Source organism: Cetorhinus maximus, chromosome 24 (genome assembly GCF_964194155.1).
Source record: "Cetorhinus maximus chromosome 24, sCetMax3.hap1.1, whole genome shotgun sequence".
NCBI lineage: Eukaryota > Metazoa > Chordata > Chondrichthyes > Lamniformes > Cetorhinidae > Cetorhinus > Cetorhinus maximus.
Genome location: NC_135902.1, coordinates 50285225 through 50307135, shown reverse-complemented (window position 1 = coordinate 50307135; position 21911 = coordinate 50285225). Strand labels below are relative to the sequence as shown.

General features: G+C 40.8%; 1 protein-coding gene across 6 annotated transcripts in view; it reads right to left on the bottom strand.

Moving 5' to 3' along the window:
* The window catches only part of helz (helicase with zinc finger), a 256788-nt gene that overhangs the window by 78809 nt on the left and 156068 nt on the right, over positions 1-21911 (bottom strand). For all 6 annotated transcript variants that reach the window (XM_078529015.1, XM_078529019.1, XM_078529018.1 and 3 more), the window contains exon 22: positions 4938-5148. In XM_078529015.1, coding sequence (XP_078385141.1) covers positions 4938-5148 — 211 coding nt within the window. The remainder of the gene's footprint in view (positions 1-4937; positions 5149-21911) is intronic.

The window sequence follows — 21911 nt, the reverse complement described above, 5'->3', positions numbered from 1 at the left end:
AGCTATTTCTTTGTTCTCCATTATAAATTCCCGTTTCTGACCGTAAGGGACCTACATTTGTCTTCACCAATCTTTTTCTCTTCACATACCTATAGAAACTTGTACAGTCAGTTTTTATGTTCCCTGCAAGCTTACTCTCGTACTCTATTTTCCCCTTCTTAATCAATCCCTTGGTCCTCCTTTGATGAATTCTAAACCGCTCCCAATCCTTAAGTCTGTTGTTTTTTCTGGCCAATTTGTATGCCTCTTCCTTGGATCTAATGCTATCTCTAATTTCCCTTATAAGCCTTGGTTTGGCCACCTTTCCTTTTCTACTTTTGTGCCAGACAGGAATAAACAATTGTTGCAGTTCACCCATGTGCTCTTTGAAAGTTTGCCATTGCCTATCCAACATCCTCCCTTTAAGTAATGTTTCCCAATCCATCATAGCCAACTTGCGCCTCATACCATCGTAGTTTCCTTTATTAAGATTCAGGACCCTAGTCTCAGAATCAACCATGTCATTCTCCATCTTGATGAGGAATTCTTATCATATTATAGTCGCAAGGAGACTCGCACAACTAGATTGCCAATTATTCCTTTCTCATTACACAACACCCAGTCTAGGGTGGCCTGTTCTCTAGTTGGTTCCTCAATGTATTGGTCCAGAAAACGATCCCGTATACACTCCAGGAATTCCTCCTCTACTGTACTGTTACTAATTTGATTTGCCCAACCTATATGCAGATTAAAGTCACTCATAATTACAGATGTTCCTTTATTGCATGCGTTTCTAATTTCCTGTTTAATGCCATTCCCAACATCGCCACTACAGTTTGGGGGTCTACATACAACCCCCACTAACGTTTTTTGCCCTTCAGTGTTTCTCAGCTCTACCCATACAGGGTCCACACCGTTGGAACTAATATCTTTCCTCACTATTGTGTTAATTTCCTCTTTAACCAGCAATGCAACTCCAATGCCTTTTCCTTTTTGTCTGTCCTTCTAAATACTGAATATCCCTGGGATGTTCAGTTCCCATCGCTAGTCACCCTGCAGCCATGTCTCCGTAATCCCGACTATATCGTAACAGTTTACATCTATTTGCATGGTTAATTCATCCACTTTATTACGAATGCTCCTCACGTTAAGGCACAAAGCCTCAAGGCTTGTCTTTTTAACATTACTTGTCCCATTCCCATTATTTTTCACTGAGGCCCTGTTTGATTCTTGCCCTTGATTTCTCTGCCTATCACTTTTCTTATTCCCCTTTCTGTCTTTTGTTCTTGTCCTTGATTCCCCCTCCTCTGACTCCTTGCATAGGTTCCCATCCCCCTGCCATTTTAGTTTAAACCCTCCCCAACCACTCTAGCAAATATTCCCCCTAGGACATCAGTCCCAGTCCTGCCCAGATGTAACCTGTGCAGTTTGTACTGGTCCCACCTCCCCCAGAACCGGTCCCAATGTTCCAGGAATCTGAAACCCTCCCCTTCACACCATCATTCAGCCACATATTCATCCGATATATCCTGCTATTTCTACTCTGACTGGCACGTGACACTAGTAGTAATCCTGAGATCACTACCTTTGAAGTCCTACTTTTCAACTTACTTCCTAACTCCCTATATTCTGCTTTTAGGACCTCATCCTTTTTTTAAAACTTATGTCGTTTGTACCAATGTGTACCACAACCACTGGCTGTTCACCCTCCCACTTTAGAATGTCCTGTAGCCGCTCTGAGACATCCTTGACCCTAGCACCAGGGAGGCAACATACTATCCTGGGGTCTCGTTTGTGGCTACAGAAACGCCTATCTATTCCCCTTGCAATTGAATCCCCTATAACTATTGCATTCCCACGCTTTTTATTCCTCCCCTGTGCAGCAGAGCCAACCGTGATGCAACGAATTTGGCTGTTGCTGCTTTCCCCTGAGAGGTCATTCCCCTCAACAGTATCCAAAGCGGTATATCTGTTTTGCAGGGGAATAGCCACAGGAGATTCCTGCACTGCCTGCCTAGTGTTCTTGCTCTGCCTGGTGGTCACTCATTCCCTTCCTGCCTGTGGACTCTTAGCCTGCAGTGTGACCGCCTCTCTATACGTGCTATCCACGATACTCTCCACCTCGCAGATGGTCCACAGTGTCCCCAGCCACCGCTCCAGTTCTGAAACCCAGGCTTCCAGGAGCTGCAGCTGGAGACACACCCTGCACACATGCTGGCCCCAGGCACTGGAAATGTTCCCAGCTTCTCACATAAAGCAGGAGGAGCACACCATGGCTTTAAGCTCTCCTGCCATGACTTATCCCTTTAAATTAAATTAAACCTTTTGGAAGATACTTAATATCAAATATCATCAATTAATCTAGAGCCCTCCTTCCCTGCTCCCCATTGTTACAGAATATAGCCCTTACAAACGATGAACCACAAAATAAGACCTTAAAAACTATAAGCGATAAAAGTAGTAAATACTTACCCAACCGTACTCATGGTACTCAAAGGATCACCTCGTCCCCTCCTCACCGAACTCCCTCAGGCACCAAACTCCAACTTAAGCACTCTACTGCAGCCCAAAGCAGCACTCTAGTGCAGACAAAGTCAGCACTATAAGATAGTCTGTTTTTATACTCTCTGAATCTAGCCTCTGAAAACCTGTTTAAGCCAGTTATCTAATTAACCAGTTGTAGCTGCAAGCAGAACCTGTATAAACCTTGTTTTAAAGCTGGCCTAGAACTCACCTTCTTCCAACCCAAACAGCAACTTTGTGAATTACTAAATTAAAGAAAGACTAGACTTTAGATAGAAATTAACCCTTAATTTCCCTCAGTCACCAAACTCCAACTTAAGCGCTCTACTGCAGCCCAAAGCAGCACTCCAGTGCAGACAAAACATTGTTGTGGATCTGGAGTCACATGTAGGCCAGACCAGGTAAAGTTAACCAGATGGGTTTTTACGACAATCAACAATGGTTTCATAGTCATCATTAGGCTTTTAATTCCAGAGTTTTATTGAACTCAAATTTGACTATCTGCCTTGGTGGGATTCAAACCCAGGGCCCCAGAGCATTACCCTGGGTCTCTGAATTACTAGTCCAGTGACAACCTCAGGACTTTCCAAACAACATTACAATCATTGAAGTATTTTTGAAATATAGTCACTATTGTGATGTGGGAAATGAAATAAAATTTGCCCTGTATAAGCTATAGTCTCAGAAAGTCAACTAGAGATAATGCCAGAAGTCCAAGAGATCTCCATCTTAAATTTTACTTACAATCTGCTTAAATGAGCTTTAACTGAATATTACTTTGACTGATTTTGTATTTGTATCAAACCAACTGAGTTCTCAGTCTCACACTTCAACAATCACAAGATGTCCAACTTAAAGCCAATAATGTGTGAATTCTCAGCCGACTGCAGTGAAGTGTTAACAAATCCAGATGTATTAACTGCATGACAGGGTGTCTTCTTCCACATTTAAAACCCATTCTCAAGGGTCCAAAGCTTCCAATGTTCTAGCTTAGTCAATAAAATTTTATCTAGCTCAGGACACAAGAGGAAAAGTAGATTGATGAGTTGCAAATAACTGGCAGGATTCAGAAACAGTACTAGAATATTTTATAAGAAAGCATTATAGTCAGCTAAACTGGGCAATAAATACTGTTTAATTGTTCACATTTTAAGCATTTTATATGAAAGTCAATATTGCCATTACTATTAAATAATAATACTCAGTATTATTGGTGCCAAAAAAACCATTAAGTAAGTCTAAGGTATGAACAATGATCTACATCTTGCAACATCTTTACCCAGGACTTGCTGTCAAAATAACAGAAGATAACAGTGCTAAATCACACAGCGTCAGGTGAGGTCAGACGCATAGTTAAAAGTGGAAATCCAGAAGTTGCTGTACAAAGTGCACTGCTCTGGCATTAGCTTTATGAAAATGATGATTGCGCTGTTTGCCTCACCATTCAAATACATTGAATGGCATGAAGTTCCTGTATTTGCAATGTGAGTATGAACTAAACTCATCATAGAAAATTAAGTCAAATCAAATTTAAATACCCTTTTAATGACAAGATGAGTGTTAATTACTAACTGTCAATGTCTCTGGCACAGAAAATTAACTATTATCAATGTGGAATCTCATTCCTTCAAGGTTTTAATTGTTGTTGTGAGATTTTTCTCTCTTAATCCAACCTTTCTTCCCCTCTTTCTGTATCGGATCTGACATTGAATTGATATTGAACAACTCTAATTTAAACTTCCCTCTCAGCCCTTGTGCTCTTAATTTCACATTTCTTAAATTTGATTGGTTAGCCTGTTCACTCAGATCCCAGATACCCTGAAGGGTGCATCACGCTATTTTCATCTCACACTTCTACTGATCAGTTATAGCAGATTCTGGGCCATTACCTTCTGCCATTACTGAGCACTTCAACTGAAACTTAGAAAATTCACAGCTTTAAAGAGGGACTTCAAACTGATGAGTGCCTTATCGCCAAGTTACTGAAAAGGCAAAATGTGTGGGGAAAGGTTTGTAAGTCTTTCAATATAAGATCAAATATTCAGATAGGGCTTTATGAAAAAATAAAACAGCCATAATTCTTTTACCAAGCTTACTAAACAAAAATTCCCCTACTCCTTTTGAATTGGTCATTAAGAGATGGTTGGGCTGATTTGGCCTCCATTTTCTACCGCCTCTGGGAAAGAATCTCATCTCCTTTCAAAGTCTCCTCTTGGATGGCTGGGGATAGAAGGATCTGGCTTCAGTTGCTAAACCATGTGTGTGGACAGAAGTTACTTTGTGGCACAGTGCATCAGTCTGTGTCACGAGGAATTCAAATACACCTATAAATACCAGAGGCATCAATATAAGGTTGAAATTTTAAAAATACACTTTTAAGTTCAAAATTAGGAGATTGCGCTGAGGAGGAAATTACAAAATAACTGTCACTATACCTTAGGAGGGGATGGCTGCTGTTGCTGTTTGTTAGAATTTGCTGGCTGCTGAAGTCGGAGAGCTCTCGGGATGAATTCTGGGGCGAGAGGATTAAGGACGTATGTCTTCTTCAACTCCAGTGCCTCCAGCTGTGCCTTGATTTGCTCAAATGTGATGCCATGGAGACTGTTGTTCTCGTGACAGATATCAATGAAGCTTTCCCAGAATTTCCTTGGAGAAAGAGCAATTAGAGAGTGATAATAAGGAGGTCTGGACCCTACCTGCAACAGCTCAGAGTAAAGAGAAATGCATTTTCAAGCTAGACACAGTAAGTAAAATGCAATGTTATTGCACATTCATACAGATCAGAAATCATTAATAGAAGAGCACATGTATAAAATATATAGATGCTTCAAATTTTCAAAATGCAGAAAAGGCATACTGTGACATATAGCAGACTACAAAAGGGACACAATACACATCACAGGTGTATTCTGAAATACCAAAATAAAGGATGGGATGAAGTTTGCTGACACAAACTGCAGGCAACAACATTCGCAATATTCAATGTTTTCACATCAAATGTGCAGACACAGTCCTCTATTTGTTGAAAGTCATGTCAATTCTACAAAAACATGTTCGGAGTTTGAGTAGTGGCAGATGATGTGTAATAAGTCTATTAACACAACAAAACATGGGGAATTTTATAAATGTGCTATTGGTAGATGCATTTCAAAAACAGAATTTTAAGCCTTTGAGCTGATGAAGTAGTTTGTGTGGGGGTGAGGTGGGCAAGCATGTGTTGAAGGCTTTATAATGAGCATTTAATTAATGCTTAGTAGCATGGTGCCTCAATACGTTCAAGCATCAATTAGTAACATGACAGATTTGTGCCTGCAATTTCACCTATACTAGAGGTGTCAGCTGTGGCTCAGTTCATAGCACCCTCGCCTTTGAATCAGAGGGTTGTGGGTTCGTGTCCCACTCCCGGAAACCAAGAACTGTGATTGTACTCAAAAGAGTTGCAATCTGTGACTGTTGATAACTCGAAAGAATTTCACCTATACTAAAATTCCCAATCCCAGCTATTGTGTGGCAGCTGGAAGAGGTACAGAAAGCAAAACAGGTTGTTCTGGAACATCTTTAAGACAATTTTGTGGAATTATTGGTGAAAAATAAGTTATCGGTCTGGCTTTAGAAGGTTTATGGTGCACGAGCATATAAGATAAAATGACTGAAAGGGAACAGGAAAGAATCATCATGTTTAAGTAAAAGAACTGTAATAGACACAAAGTTGGTGAGCTGCACAAACAACTTGTTCTTTTAAACTAAACTTCAATTTAAGATCATTTGCAAATAAGCCAGAAAAGGAAATGAGGAGACTTGTGTTTTTTTCTGCAGGAAATTATGATGATCTGGTATGCCTGAAAGGCTGGTGGAAGCAGACTTAATAGTAACTTTCAAAAGGAAATTGGATATGCACTTGAAAACATGAAATTTGCAGGGTATGGGGAAGGAACAGGGGAATGGGACTAACTGGATAGCTCTTCAATGAGATGCCACAGGCATGATGGACTGAATGGCCTCCTTCTGTGCTATATGATTCTATGATGTTCACTAATGACTTTTGATGGAACATGCACATGTGAATATCAATTAAGGATGAGATTAAGCTCAACTGCAATAACTCCAGAGTTGGTAGCCTGCTGGCATCCACTGTGTATGCTCAATACAAACTACTAAAGGTCTACTAATGTTCTCTTTCAGAAACAAAAACAAAAATTGCTGGAAAAACTCAGCAGGTCTGACAGCATCTGTGGAGAGAAAGACAGGGTTAACGTTGAGCCCGTATGATTCGTCTACAGAACTAAAGAGAAGTAGAAATGTGGTGAAATATATACTGTTTAAGGGGAGTGGGACAGGTGAAGCTGGATAGAAGGCCAGTGATGGGTGGAGGCAAAGGAGAGATTGGCAAAGATATCATAAACAAAAGGTCGAAGGAGTGTTGATGGTGGTGATACTGGCTGAAGGAGGTGCTAATGGTGACATTAAGAGTAGAAAGCAGGATGAGCAAGTGACAGATAGCCCCAGTGGGGATGGGGTGGGGTTATGTCTGTCTCTTTATGTGGTCTGTGGAACATTCCTTGTCCCAGTCCTACACAGGCCCCCTCCCGCAACTCTTTCTCCAGTACATCGATGACTATTTTGATGCTGCTTCATGCTCTTGTCTGGAACTGGAAAAATTCATTAATTTTGCTTCCAATTTCCACCCCTCCATCACTTTCACATGGTCCATCACTGACACTTCCCTTCCTTGACCTCTCTGTCTCAACTTCTGGTGATAGACTGTCCACCAATATTCATTACAAGCCCGCTGACTCCCACAGCTACCTAGACTACAACTCCTCACACCCTGCTTCCTGTAAGGACTCCATCCCATTCTCTCAATTCCTTCGCCTCCGTCGCATTTGTTCCAATTATGCCACTTTCCAAAACAGTGCTTTTGACATGTCTTCCTTCTTCCTTAACTGAGGTTTCCCAACCACAGTGGTTGACAGGGCCCTCAACCGTGTCCGACCCATCTCCTGCGCCTCTGCCCTCTCACCTTCCTCTCTCTCCCAGAACCATGATAGGGGCCCCATTGTCCTCACTTTTCACCCCACCAGCATCTGCATTCAAAGAATCATCCTCCGCCATTTCCGCCAACTCCAGCATGATGCCACCACCAAACACATCTTCCCTTCACCCCCCCCCCTCCAACCCCCCAGGGGCATTCTGTCGGGACCGTTCCCTCTGGGACATCTTGGTCCACTCCTCCATCACCCCCTACACCTCAACCCCCTCCCACGGCACCTTCCCATGCAATCGCAGAAGGTGCAACACCTGCCCCTTTACTTCCCCCCTCCTCAGCATCCAAGGGCCCAAACACTCCTTTCAAGTGAAGCAGCATTTCACTTGCACTTCCCTCAATTTGGTCTACTGCAGTCACTGCTCCCAATGCGATCTCCTCCACATCGGAGAGACCAAATGCAGACTGGGTGACCGTTTGCAGAACACCATCGGTCTGTCCGCAAGCATGACCCAGACCTTCCTGTCGCTTGCCATTTCAACACACCACCCTGCTCTCATGCCCACATGTCCATCCTTGGCTTGCTGCAATGTTCCAGTGAAGCCCAACGCAAACTGGAGGAACAGCACCTCATCTTCCGATTAGATTAAGAACCTTCCATACTTAACATTGAGTTCAACAACTTCAGATCATGAACTCTCCTCCGTCCACACTCCTTTTTGATCCACTTTTTTCAATGTTTACTTTTTAATTTTTATATATATATTTTTTCCCACCTATTTCTATTGTTATTTTTAAAAATTTATTTCCATTCATTGTTTTATCCCCACCTTTTAGCCTATTTTGATCTTTTTTCTCCCACACTGTCCCCTCCCCCCACCAGGGCCATCTGTCACTTTCGACTCAATGTCACCACTAGCACCTCCTTTAGCCAGTATCACCACCATCAACACCCTTTCGACCTTTTGTTTATGATATCTTTTGCAATCTCTCCTTTGCCTCCACCTATCACTGGCCTTCTATTCAGCTTCACCTGTCCCACCCCACCTTAAACAGTATATATTCAATCACATTTCTACTTCTCAGTTCTGATGAAGAGTCATACGGACTCGAAATATTAACTGTCTTTCTCTCCACAGATGCTGTCAGACCTGCTGAGTTTTTCCAGCAATTTTGTTTTTGTTTCAGATTTCCAGCATCTGCAATATTTTGCTTTTATTCTATTTCAGAAAGCCAGGTGGTGAAGAATGGAACTGAAGCCTAATCTTTCCACACTTACAAACTTTTATTTTCAGAGACACACATTGCAAACACCCTAACCCAAACACACAGTTCAATTTGCACTTATTTTTGAAGCGCAAGTGGATCTCCAGTTAATGCCCACCACCCGAATACAAATGCTCAATTACTATACAGTGAACAACTAACACCATTGGAACATCTGCAGGCGAGGGTTAATAAAGAGGGAGCTGTGAAAAGAATATATGCATTTTATACTATTCCCCATCAATGTCTTTATAGAAATCAAGAACTGTCCATGGTTTTGACATGTGCCTGAAGCTATATATAAATAATGTCTCATTCAATCAACATGATTGAAAGTCTTTTACCATCTACAAATACCTACAACAGTTTTGACTCAAGGGAAAAGCTTTCAATTACTGCAGAGCCAGAGTACTCTAATACATTTTAAAAATCATGAATATTGAAGCTTTGTTTTTTTTTATACTCATTTTAGTAGTAAGGTGGCAGATAAGGTGCCAGGGTTGAAAATTTTTCTGAGCTTCAAAAAAATCACCTTTTAAAGATTAAGAAATCCAAACTCTAAAGTTTAACCAAGAGAAAGTTGGTGCAATATGTTGGAACACCAACACACAACACTCCAAAGTGAAGCAATGGACAATCAATTCCTAATAGACTCTGTTATCAGCTGTCTCGGTGCTGGGATTTTAAGCAGAGGCCTGGCACCCATCTTCGCTGTGCACATGTTACAAAGAGGGAAGGAGCAAGAAGGAAAGCTGAAGAGTCATGCGGAGGTTGGCCCCTACTGACTAGGACTGAAGGGGAGCCTGAGCAGGTTGTCAGAGCTTTCAATCATGTAGCATGACTCAGACCTCGGATGAAAAAAAATTAGATCCATCAAATAGACAAGAAAATGGCATTAACATATTAAATGGTTCAAGTCATGGAATACTCATCTCTGGAGGGTGCAATATTAAATCAAGACAGACATTCAAAAATATCCAGGCAAAAGCAGTCCAGTTGATCAACATCTCTGATGTTGAATTCCACCTCCCACTTCCCCAATAGGATACTGTAGTTGTAGTGTAACTACAGGATGTATTGTAGCAAATCACCAAACTTACTTTGATAGTAGCTCCAAGACCTATGACCTCTACTGGTGTGAAGGATAAGTAGCGCAATTTCATGAGAGCTCCATAACTTCCAAGCCACACACTGTTCTGATGGTTATACGCTGCTATTCCTTCCTTATCCCAAAACCATTGCGGGGACACCACCAGCACAAGGGCATTGCTGTTCACGGGAGAAAGCCCACCATCACATTCTCAGGGTGACTCAAGAGGGAAACAATTGTCTTCTTATCATATCATACAAACTTTATGATCAAATTTGAAAAAAAAAAATCAAGAACAAGATTGGTTCAATATCAGTTCAAAGTGGGAGCTTGGTGCATGGAAGAAAGAGGCGCTATAGGAAAGGCTTACTCCAAGAAGTAGAGTGTGCTGAGTGGGGAGTTTGGTGAAGGGCGGGAAGGTGGTGCTTTTTTTTTTCTTGTACTCATTCAGCCTTCAGTATTTGATTCCCACTTTGGTGCAGCAAAAGGAACAGGTAAAGCAGTAACTGGTATTATAGTTTTATCAATATTGTAAGTATAGTATTGTTTCATCAGTATTGTAAAATGTAAGCTTTATTAATTATAATTAATTAATTAGCAGTCAATCAATTAATTAACACATATTGGAGATGGCAGGGCAGGTGCAATTGCAGGATGTGGAAGCTCCTGGATACCGGTGTGATCCAGGGCAAACACATCTGCAGTAAGTGTTTGTGGCTACAGGAACTGCGGCTCCAAGTTACTGAGCTGGAGGCCGAGCTGCAGACACTACAGCATCTCAGAGGGGGAAATTTACCTGAACACTTTATTCCAGAAGGATGGAGTCTTCAGATTTGGTCAGTGGTCAGGGACAGGAGGGTGTGACTGCAAGTGAGGCAGGTAAGGGGACCCAGAGAGCAGGAGTGGAGGAGCCTTGGCCCTTGTAATTATCCAACAGGTTTGAGGTTTTTTTCAGCTTGTTTGGATGAGAGTGGGGGCTGCAGGGTGGATGAGCTAACTGGCCATGGCACCACAGTACAGGAAGCCATTCAAGTGGGCAGAGTTACAAGGAATGTAGTGGTCACAGGTGTTGGGATGGTCTACACCTGAACCACGCTGGAACTAGTGTTCTTGTGAGCCGCATAACTAGCGAAGTAGAGGGTTTTAAACTAAATAGTGGGAGCACAGGGACAAATTTGGGAAGATGTGGTAAATCAAAGAGTAGAGACAAGGCAAAAGAGAAAAGGTATTATGGGAAATGAAAGACAGTGACAGGAAGGGATACAGAGTACAAATCTAACAGTAAATCATCAGATGAGACTAGAGGTTAGCCAACCAGAAAGCAGGCTATACTAGATCTAGTACTGTGCACGAGATGGGATTAATTAATGATGACAGTGAAGACACCCTAGGTAGCAGTGCCCACAATATGATTGACTTTTACATTCAGTTTGAGGGAGAGGGGGTTGGGTCCAAGGTCATGTTTTTAAACTTAAATAAGGGCAATTATGAGGGCATGAAAATAGGGCTGGCTAAAGTGAATTGGCAAATTAAGTTAAGGGATAGGTCAATAGAGATGCAGTGTCAATTATTTAAGGGGATATTTCAGAATAAACAGAATAGACGCATTCCAACAAGTAAGAAAAAGTCCAAGGGACAGACACACCATCCATGGTTAACTAGAAGGGTTAAAGATGGTATCAAACTTAAAGAATAAGTATATAATTGTGCAAAGGTAGGTGGAAGGCCAGAAGATTGGACAGAATATAAGGAACAGCAAAGGATAGCTAAAAGATTAATAAGGAGGGAAAAATTAGAGTACGAGAGAAAGCAAGCCAAAAATATAAAAACAGATAGTAAGAATTTCTATAAATATTTAAAAAATAAACTAGTTAACCAAGTGAGCATTGGTCCTATAGAAAAAGTGAGTCTGGAGAACTGATAATGGAAAACAAGGAAATGGCAGATGAATTGAACAGGTATTTTGCACCAGTCTTCACTATAGAGGATACAAGTAACATCCCAAAAGCAGCTACAAATCAGGAAATTGAAGGGAGGGACGAACTCAGGAAAATTACAATCGCCAGAGAAATGGTGCCGAGTAAATTGTCAGCTGCGGGCTGACAAGCGCCCAGGTCCTGATGGACGTCAAGCTAGGGTCTTAAAAGAAGTGACTAGTAAGATAGTTGATGCGTTGGTTTAAATTTTCCGAAACTCCCTAGATTCAGGGAAGGACCCATTAGATTAGAAGGTAGCAAATGTAACTCCATTATTCAAAAAGGAAGGGCGACATAAAGCAGGAAACTACAGGCCAGTTAACTTAACATCTGTCATAGGGAAAATGTTAGAAGCTATTATTAAAGAAGCTATATCAGGGCACTTGGATAGGTTCAAGATAACCAGGAAGAGTCAACATGGTTTTGTGAAAGGGAAATCATGTTTAATCAACTTATTGGAGTTCTTTGAGGAAGTAATGTGCTGTGCTTGAGGGGGACTCGGTGGATGTACTGTACTTAGATTTCCAGAAGGCATTTGATTAAGTGTCACATCAAAGGTTATTGTGGAAAATTAAAGCTCATGGTATAGGGGATAACATACTGGAATGGATAGAAGATTGGCTGGCCAACAGGAAGCAGGGTATGCATAAATGGGTCTTTTTCAGGTTGACAAGATGTAAAAGAGTGGTGTGCCATAGGGATCAACGCTGGGACCTCAACTGTTTATAATTTATATAAATGACTTTGATGAAGGGATGGATGGAACAGTTGCCAAATTTGCTGATGATACAAAGATAGATAGGAAAGTAAGTTGTGAAGAAGACATAACGAGGCTACAAAAAGATGTAGGCAGATTAAGTGAGTGGGCAAAGATCTGGCAAATGGAGTATAACGTGGGAAAATATGAAATTGTCCATTTGGGCAGGAAAAATAAAAGAGAGGCATATTAATTAAATGGTGAGAGATTGCAGAGCCCGGAGATGCAGAGGGATCTGGGCGTTTTAGTGTATGAGTCACAAAAGGCTGGTATGCAGGTGCAGCAAGTAATTAGGAAAGCTGATAGAATGTTATCATTTATTGTGAGGGGAATTGAATAGAAAAGTAGGGAGGTTATGCTTCAGTTATACGGAGCACTAGTAAGACCACATCTGGAGTACTGTATACAGTATCGGTCACCTTATTTAAGGAAGGATGTAAATGCATTGGAAACAGATCCGAGAAGGTTTACCAGGCTAATATCTGGATTGGATGGGTTGTCTTGTGAGGAAAGGTTAGGCAGGCTAGGCTTGTATCCGCTGGAGTTTAGAAGAGTAAGAGGAGGCTTGACTGAAACATAAGATCCTGAGGGGACTTGACAGGGTGGATGTGGAGAGGATGTTTCCTCTTGTGGGAGTATCTAGAACGAGGGGTCATTCTTTAAAAATAAGGGGTCGCTCATTTAAAATGGAGTTAAAGCGAACTTTTTTCTCTGAGTGTCGAGTCTTTGGAACTCTGTTTCTAAAAGGCAGTGGAAGCAGAGTCTTGGAATATTTTTAAGGCAGAGGTGGATAAATTCTTGGTAAGCAAGGTGGTGATAGGTTATCAGGGGTAGGCAGAATGTGGATTTGAGGTTACAATCAGATTGGCCATGATCTTATTGAATGACGGGGCAGGCTCGAGGGGCCGAATGGCCGACTCCTGCTCTTGGTTCGTATGTTCTTGAGAGGAAAGAAAATCAAATAATATACTTATGAAACGCTCCTGAAAAAGAAGAAGACAGTCCAACAGTAGGTTTATATAAGACAAAGTAATATTTCAGCTTGATTTCTGGCTCCATCCCCCATGACTAAAAAGATTGGACAATCATGTTATCCTAGTCAGAATCAATGTCAGTGCCCTTGGACATGTTAGTTTTATCGCTTGCGAAACATATTCAGCATTGGAGTCTCATCCTCAGCTGCATTTACAAGCATCAGACTTAGCTCAGTGTTAGTCTCGGAGTCAGAAGGTTATGAGTTCAAGTCACACTAGATCAACACTAAATTGCAATACTGAGGATGTACAATGTTGGAGGTACTGTCTTTCAGGTGACATGTTAAACCGAGGCTCCATCTGACCTCGCAGATGGGCATAAAAGCACCCTTGGCAGTTTTCGAAGATCAAAGCAGTGCTCTTCGAATCCTGATCAATGTTTACTTTTCAATTATCACCAAAAATAAGTTAGCTGACAGTTTATCTCATTGTCCACGGGACCTTGCTGTGTACATTGGCTGGTGAACTTCTTGAAATTACAACACTAACAACACTTCAAAAGTACCTTATTGGCTGTGAAGTGCTTTGGGATATCCTGAGATAGTGAAAGGGTGCCATATCAATGCAAGCCAGACGACCAAAAAGGAAAGTGCAAAACTTCATCCTTTACAGGAACCAGGGAAATATCATGAGATAGATTCTGAGCCAAAGTCTAGTAAAATCATCAACGCATCCTTCAAAAGCACAACTTTCATAAACTTACTGGGTTAGATTTTCTGCCTAATAAACATGAATGGGTAGGAATCTAGCCGACTGAACTTAGCCTGTCTAAAGCAGGGTTTCATTCATTTTAGTCGAGTGTTTTTCACAGGTTGTGTGTTGCAATACTAATGCTGATTATCTTGTTTATTGATTCAGGTTTAATTTACACAGCTATACAAGGTATTAGTCACGCACATATTTTGGACAGCTGAGCTTTAGCTGTATTAAATGTATTTAGTTACTGCTGTTGATTGAAGTAAAATTTGCTTACATGGACCACTGGAAGGTTATGGAAAACAGCCTGCCCAGAATTATATGCAATTTGCCACATTAGTGGACTTAGGAACAACAAAAAAACTGGAGTTGAGAGTGTGTCGGGGAGAGAGCAGAGGAAGCAACGGATCACAAAAAGAAACAAAAGGATCCAAGCAGTACAGGAAAAATCCTCAGTGAAAAACAATGCCGTAGAAATGTAGCAAAAATGAAAATCAAAGGAATCTCAACTTTCACTCTAAATGCATACCAATGCATTTGTCTCCTTACACGAGCATTTACATTGAGGTCATATGTAAGGAGATGTAGGTATGTTTACGTTCAAATCAAGTGTAACCACCCGAGTTAACTCGGGAAGAAGGGAAGGGCAAGAAAGATGGCAACAGTCTTACGGGAAATGATATAAAATAGCATTAGTGAATTTCCCTATACCAGCTGCAAGTTGGTGATAACAATGGCAGCCACAATGAACTGTTCAACAACAAACCTTTCAGGCTGGTATGAAAAGGTCATTCTTGACATTTTCCATAAATATGAAAATATCTAAAAAAACTAAGGACATCACTAATCACGTACAGCCATTCTCTTTAAAAGTTAACCACTTGGCTTATTAAGGCTTAAGCAAGCTCAGTTACCAACTAAATTAGGACGTAGGTTTCTAACAGAGTAGATAAACCACGAAAACCTCGATCTCATTGCTGATGAATAAATCAAGACAACTCACTGAATGTGAATATGTAAGGTTGACAGGGTTAAAAAGGAGCCACAGGTTTCTGATACAACAAGAACTAACTGGATGACAAGAATACAGCCACACTAAAGACTGAATTCAAATATTTTTCCATTGAAATTGCTTTGCGAACAGGATGGTAGTGAGGAACAGCTTCAGTTAGATTTGTGTACATGGTAAAATGGAAGACATTTTCCTAATGTTTTTGTGAGCAAATACACCACCCAGGTTCATACTAAGACCACAAAGGAGAGAGGTTTCAGATTCAATCACCAATCTACACAGAGCTGACCTCAGTTGTCGGTGCTGCAATTTGCTCAGTTTACTTGGGTTGGGGAACAGAGGAGAAAACGGGGATACAGCCAGCGTTGCCATTCTTAATCCCCGATCAACACTGTTGCTGGAAAGTATTTGAGAAACTGGATAGACAGCGGAGAGTTTCATTACTTTCCTTCTTTTGTGTGTCTGCCAGTGCCAGATATATTTTGTGGATCAAGATTATTAGAATACCTGCCCCTGACCTTTTAGAAATGTATGGTAACTGGTTTGTGATCACATCCCAGGCAACATACCCCTCCTGTTTTTTGTCCTTCTAGCTAAAATTAGTAATTAATTGGGGTGGCGGGGAGCATTGGTTACAGGAACTTGGGCTACAAACTCACATCCAAGCTTTTTGTGGCACAGTGCTCAAGTTAATGTTCTGGAAAGCAGGTGATAAAGATTTCTTCTGAGCACTACATATAATAAAATCATAACAAAAATGTTCACAATTTTGTAGTAAACTGAGGAAATTTTCATTTGGAAATTTTCCTTCGCTCATTATCCTCATCTTCTTCAGTCTTCCTTACCTCCTCCAACCCACAGGTTCTTAAAACCCCAAATTTAGCACTGGGTGATCACTGCTGCTTGATTTATTCTCTGACCAACTATACTTTTCCGCCCTAGTGGGATCCAGCATCACGAGCTTCGATTTTCACCTGGATTTTTTAATGTGAATCCACTGGTACTTTTTAGTGATATTCAGTTAATCCCTGGGCATAAATTCAAACCAAGCCAAACATGACTGAATAGTGTTGGCTTCACTCTTGACAGTTTGCAAAAGAAAATTCACAAAGTTAGTTCAGTCAACCAATCGCTGATGTGTTGCATTTTGCTTTGCTGCCTGCTTGGCTTCCCAGCAATCAAAGGCATTAGGGATAGAAACATAACACTGTATATACAGCAACAACTTGCATTTATTGAGCACCTTTAACGTAGTAAAATGTCAACAGTAGCTTCACAGCAGTGTTATCAAACGAAGCCTGATTTTAAGTGCCGAAGCAAATCTTAATACAGTTGATTTGTTCACAGGGGTAAGTGTTAAGTGTCATGATAATGAAGGAAAAACACTGAAATGCATCTGGAAATACTGGAGTTTTTAAAATACACACAAGCCACTGGCTGGAATGCTGCAGGGTGACTCCCCAAGAGATAATGGAACCCCTGTTGCCACACAAGCTACTGCTAAAGACATCCAGAAACCAAATGCTTCCCCAGGTAGAGACAATGGGATATAATGGGAGACGGGCATCATCTCAAGAAATCCTGTGAGCAATGCCTAGACAGATTTGTGATTTTGCTTCCCACTTGGAATATACAAAGGTGTTAAAAGTGAGTTGAAGAGCTGCCCCGGCTGTCTGTCTGTTGGAGGGTGTTCTGAGAGAGAGCAAGTGCTGAAAGTTTGACTCAGAAGTAACAGCCACACACAGTACCCCAGCAAATCACCTTTTTGCAGGTATCCCAATCTCTCTCCCTCTCTACCGAATTCAACTCAACTGAACCTCGAAACTGACTATTTGCCTGACAGAGTCAATTCTACTGGAACCTCGGATCGCAATGCTTAATCACCTATTCCCCCATGAGTCAACAACTGCTCCGTATACCACTTTTTAAAAACATATATATTCACTTACTTCAAGCTAAATTCTTGCATTTACATCATACAGGTTAAAAGTATGTGTTTTACCCTTTCTTGCCTTTAGTAGTTAATAAACTTACTCTTATCTTTAACTCAAGAAAGTCTGGTCAGATTGGCTCCTTCAAAACCAGAATGAGTGGTTCTGAGAAAAAAGGTATCTGTGAAGGGATCCTTTTTAGATTAAATCTTGTTGCCACCAACAGAAGTTGGGGGGGGGGGGGGGGCAGTTCATCCCTCCTCACTCGGGGCATAGCAATTTAAGGGTGTCCCAGCCAGACGGTGACAAACTGAGGGGTCTCACCTGGATCAAGAAGTTTGGGGAACCTCACCTGGGGGTGGGTTGTAACATAAAGAGCATCTTCAGAGGAGAGAGAGGCAAAGAGGTTGAGGGAAGGTAATTCCCACAGTTAGGACCCAGGCAGCTGAAGGCATAGTAATCACTCCACTGTTGTTGCTAAAGTTTAAACTGGCATCATCAGAAAATGAGACAGCTTTGAAAAGTATTGCTCTTCACAAACATAGACAGTGCTCTTATTGAGGTAAATCTTTTGGCGTGGCTATAGGACTATTGACAAAAGTCAGAGAAATTCATGGAGGTTCAGGCTGGTGGGATTGAACAGAAGGCAATACTTTCCATAATTATCTTTTCCATAACACTTAGATGATGCTACGTAATCTAAGATACTATAAGGTAATTCTCTTCCATGGTGTATAACCAAAGATTCTCTCGTCTTACCTTATATTCAAACCTCTAACACTAGGGATCAGTCTTGTGGTTCTTCATTGCATTGCCTCCGATGTGTAAGTGTCTATCTTACGAACCAACCACAACATTCAAGATGTGGTCTGACCAGAGGACTGTACAGTTTGATGACACCAGCGACTCAGAGCCTGGCAAAAGGGTGAGATTTTGTCTTTTCAGCAATTGATGGACAAATCCCATAACACTCAATGGGTCCCTCAAGTACTTCCAAATCAAGCACCATCTACAGGAGCGAATGATGTGCAAATTATCTGCCTCATTTCCCTAAAAAAACTATAATTATATTTCAAAAGTAATTCATTAGCGGTGAAGAATATGAAAGGTACTATTTGAATGCAAGATCATTCATTCAGTGAGTCAACTCTCCAGAGCTACTGGCTCTCAACTACCAACGGTAACCTGCATACTCATATATCTGTTCTGGTTATCAATTTTTACAGCTTTAACTGACAAGTATTTGGGAAGGAAAGCAGTTCTAATTCAGAGCTCAGTGTTGTTCCTGGCAAGCAGCTCAAGGGGTCATTAACAAAGTCTGTGGAGGTGCTCAAACGTTTTCAAATGGTGAACGCTAGCACAACAGTAAGTCTAGGACAGAATTGCATTACCCACCCCCCCCCCCCACCTATTTAGAAATCATTTAAAAATTGTGGTAGATTATTTCCTTAAGATAGGAATGGTGCACATCATTTCTATGCATGTAGCACTGCCCTAACTGGCTAAGCTCATCCAGCACATCATAGATTCAACCTGGGGCTCTCCTGGTTTGATGGGCTCAATTGCACACAGCATACTGGCACCTGAGCCGTCAGGGAGCTCAGAAAATTGTAATGTCAATTCATTAATTGGTCAGGACACATCTAAAAAGACCCAAGATACTCCAAAGCAGTGGATGACTGATATTAGGTTACGGCACATGAGTCAGACACCTGAAGGCCAAAACAAGCAAAGTCAGCAAGGACAGTGTTAGATGGGAATTCAATTGCCTGTTGAGGGGGATAAAGTGCAAGATGAAGCAGGAGTTGGGGTCTGAAGGGAAAACGCAGAGATGATGATGATTATTATTAAGTCCAGCTTCGCTGCTATCAGTTTTTCATTTTGGGTTCTGAGAAATAAGAACTCTCCACAAAATGAGAAATCCTATTTATATTTTGACAGCTTATTAAAAGGTCTAACTTGTTCAAATTGAAAAATGTCTCAACTTATATGCATGCAGGTAACTGCATATTTTATTAACAGACAAATGCAATTTGCACGAAAAATAAAACAAAGTGAGGCCAATAGTTTGATTTTAAACACTCAAGAATTATTTACTTTGCTAGTCATCTTAATTTACTGTGACACTGTTTCTAACAGTTAAAAAAATTAAAAGCCACTGCACAAACAATACTGTTTCAAATATTTGCTGTCACACTGAATAGAGTTGTGAAGCTGCCTCAATGCAGTGTGGCAGCATGTAACCAAGAATTTGTTACACTTATAATCTTCTCCATTAATTAAGGTAGGGTAAAGTCTTGCAATGCAATTCAAGAGCTATTAATGACACATTGTAGATTCAAGAGATGAGACATCAAGAACACAAACCATCAAAACTTTACAGTCTAAACTGTACATCAAAAATTTAATGAACCACAGACATAAATTATTAGCAGGTTAATAAATCAGAGCTCAATTTTAATACTGAAAATATGGCAGTGTCAGGCTGTCGATTCCAAATATACTAACATTATGGAAACAAACAAATTTGGAGAAATTTGTGCCTTAGACCAAACCCTTCATGCTTTACTTGCTGTCTGTGCGGGATTACACATGGAAAGAACAAAAGAAACATACGTAATAGTGATAAAAACCAAACTCCTCTTTCCATACCCAAAATATCAATGAAATCAATCTTCAAGAATACCAACTTGCACTATGAGATCTTCCACTTCTAATCAAATCTAGCTTCAGGAGAGGTTGATGCTGTAAACATTAAGCATGTAGATTGGGTAAACAGTTTTCATTGGTGGAAGCATTGTGAGCAAGAGGACACAGCTTTAAGGTAATTGGCAAAAGAAGCAATGGCAAATGGAGGAAAACCTATTTCATGCAGCAAGCTGTTAGGGTCTGGAGTACACTGCCTCAGTATGGTGGAGGCAGGTTCAACTGAGGCATTCAAGAGGGAATTGGATTGTTATCTGAAAAGGAGGAACGTGAAGGGCCATGGAGAGAGCCAATGCAGACACAATGGGCCGAACAGCCTCCTTCTGTGCTGTAACAATCCTGTCCTCATGGAGAAAGAGGAAGGAGTAAGGAAAAGAAAATGAACTAAGTATGTTTGTATCGACTCCATAATAGCCATTTAAACGGCATTAGCAATGACTAGAGTCATCTGGCCTTCTCCTCAATGAGATTTAACAGTGTGAAACACAAAACTCCAAATGGAATGGAAATGCACTAATTGTGAGGCAACCACCTTCAGAATCAAGAGCATGATCAGAGTAGCAGAACAATCATGTCTGATTTTAAGAGACACAAACAACCCCTTCTCTAGCCATCTGATTATCTTTGACAAAGGATTTTCACCATAAAAGCTGGTCAATCTGTCCAAATAGTCTACGTCGATGTTTATAGTCCATGCGAGCCATCTCCCACTGCACTTCATTTAACCCTCATCAGCATATCCTTTTTATTACTTTCTCTCTCATGTAGTTATCAAACTTTTCCTTAAAAGGCACCTATGCATCTTGTCTCAACTATTCCTTTTAGTAGAACGTTCCATATTCCAACCACACTCCGGGTAAAAAAGAAAAACATTCTGAATGCTTTATCGGATTTATTAGTGACCATTTTATCTTTATGGCCCTAGTTGTGGATTCCCACACAGGTGGAAACCCTTCTTGAAGCGACCCTATAGAACGCCTTCATAATTCTGAGCACCTCTCATAGGTCACCCCTCAGCCTTCACTTTTGTAAGCAAAGAGCCTCAGCATGTTGTGTCTTTCTAATCGTTCTAACCCCAGGTCTGGTATCAATGTTGTAAATCTCCATTGCCTCTACGTCCTTTGTAAACATGGAGATCAGAACTGCACATGATACATTGTGGGGTTTAGCCAAGATTCTATACAAGTCTGAAATATAATTTCCCAACTTTTCAATTCTATGCCTCCAGAAATGAACCATAGTGCTTTGTTTGCATTTATGTACTTTTTAAACTTGCGTTGCTGCTTTTAAGGATGTGAATGTGTACCTCTATATCCCTTTGCCCTCTACCTTATTTCCCCTAGAGGTGTAAACGCCTTGGATTAAAAGCATTTAAGAATTCATGGAGAGAGATTTGGATCAACCTAAGGTTGCACATCTGTGATGCTTGTCCGACAATCTCTTTGAAGCATGGTGTGTATGGAAAGAGAATACTGTGATATGATTAGGAATTGACCAGCTCAGAGTGCAGGAGCCCCATGGGTCTTCAACATTCCTTCATTTGATAATTTACACAAATCAAAGCCCCAGTCCAATGCAAGTCCCTGAGGAAATAATCTGTAACAATGAGAATCAAGAAAGGCTTTCTTGTGGGGAATAAACCCATCGATAAAAATGAACTTTTAACAAAATGAGAAATGACAAGTGACTCTGTTGGGAAAAGTGTGCTTGTAGCTGACACTAAAGGGAGAGAAGAAATTAAAAATGGCCAATTAGAGACACGAAAGAAATCACAAGGGTCCAAAGAAGTCTTTTGAAAAGTAGGAAATTTCCTGATTGTATAATTCTGTTTATTCAATACGAGGAAGACACTGAAGAAATATTTTTGGTTTATTCACTGTAAAACTGGGAAGAACTGCAAAAATACAAAAATGTTTCTCTAGAGTGCTACTGTGAAACAAATTCTTCATGATTAACC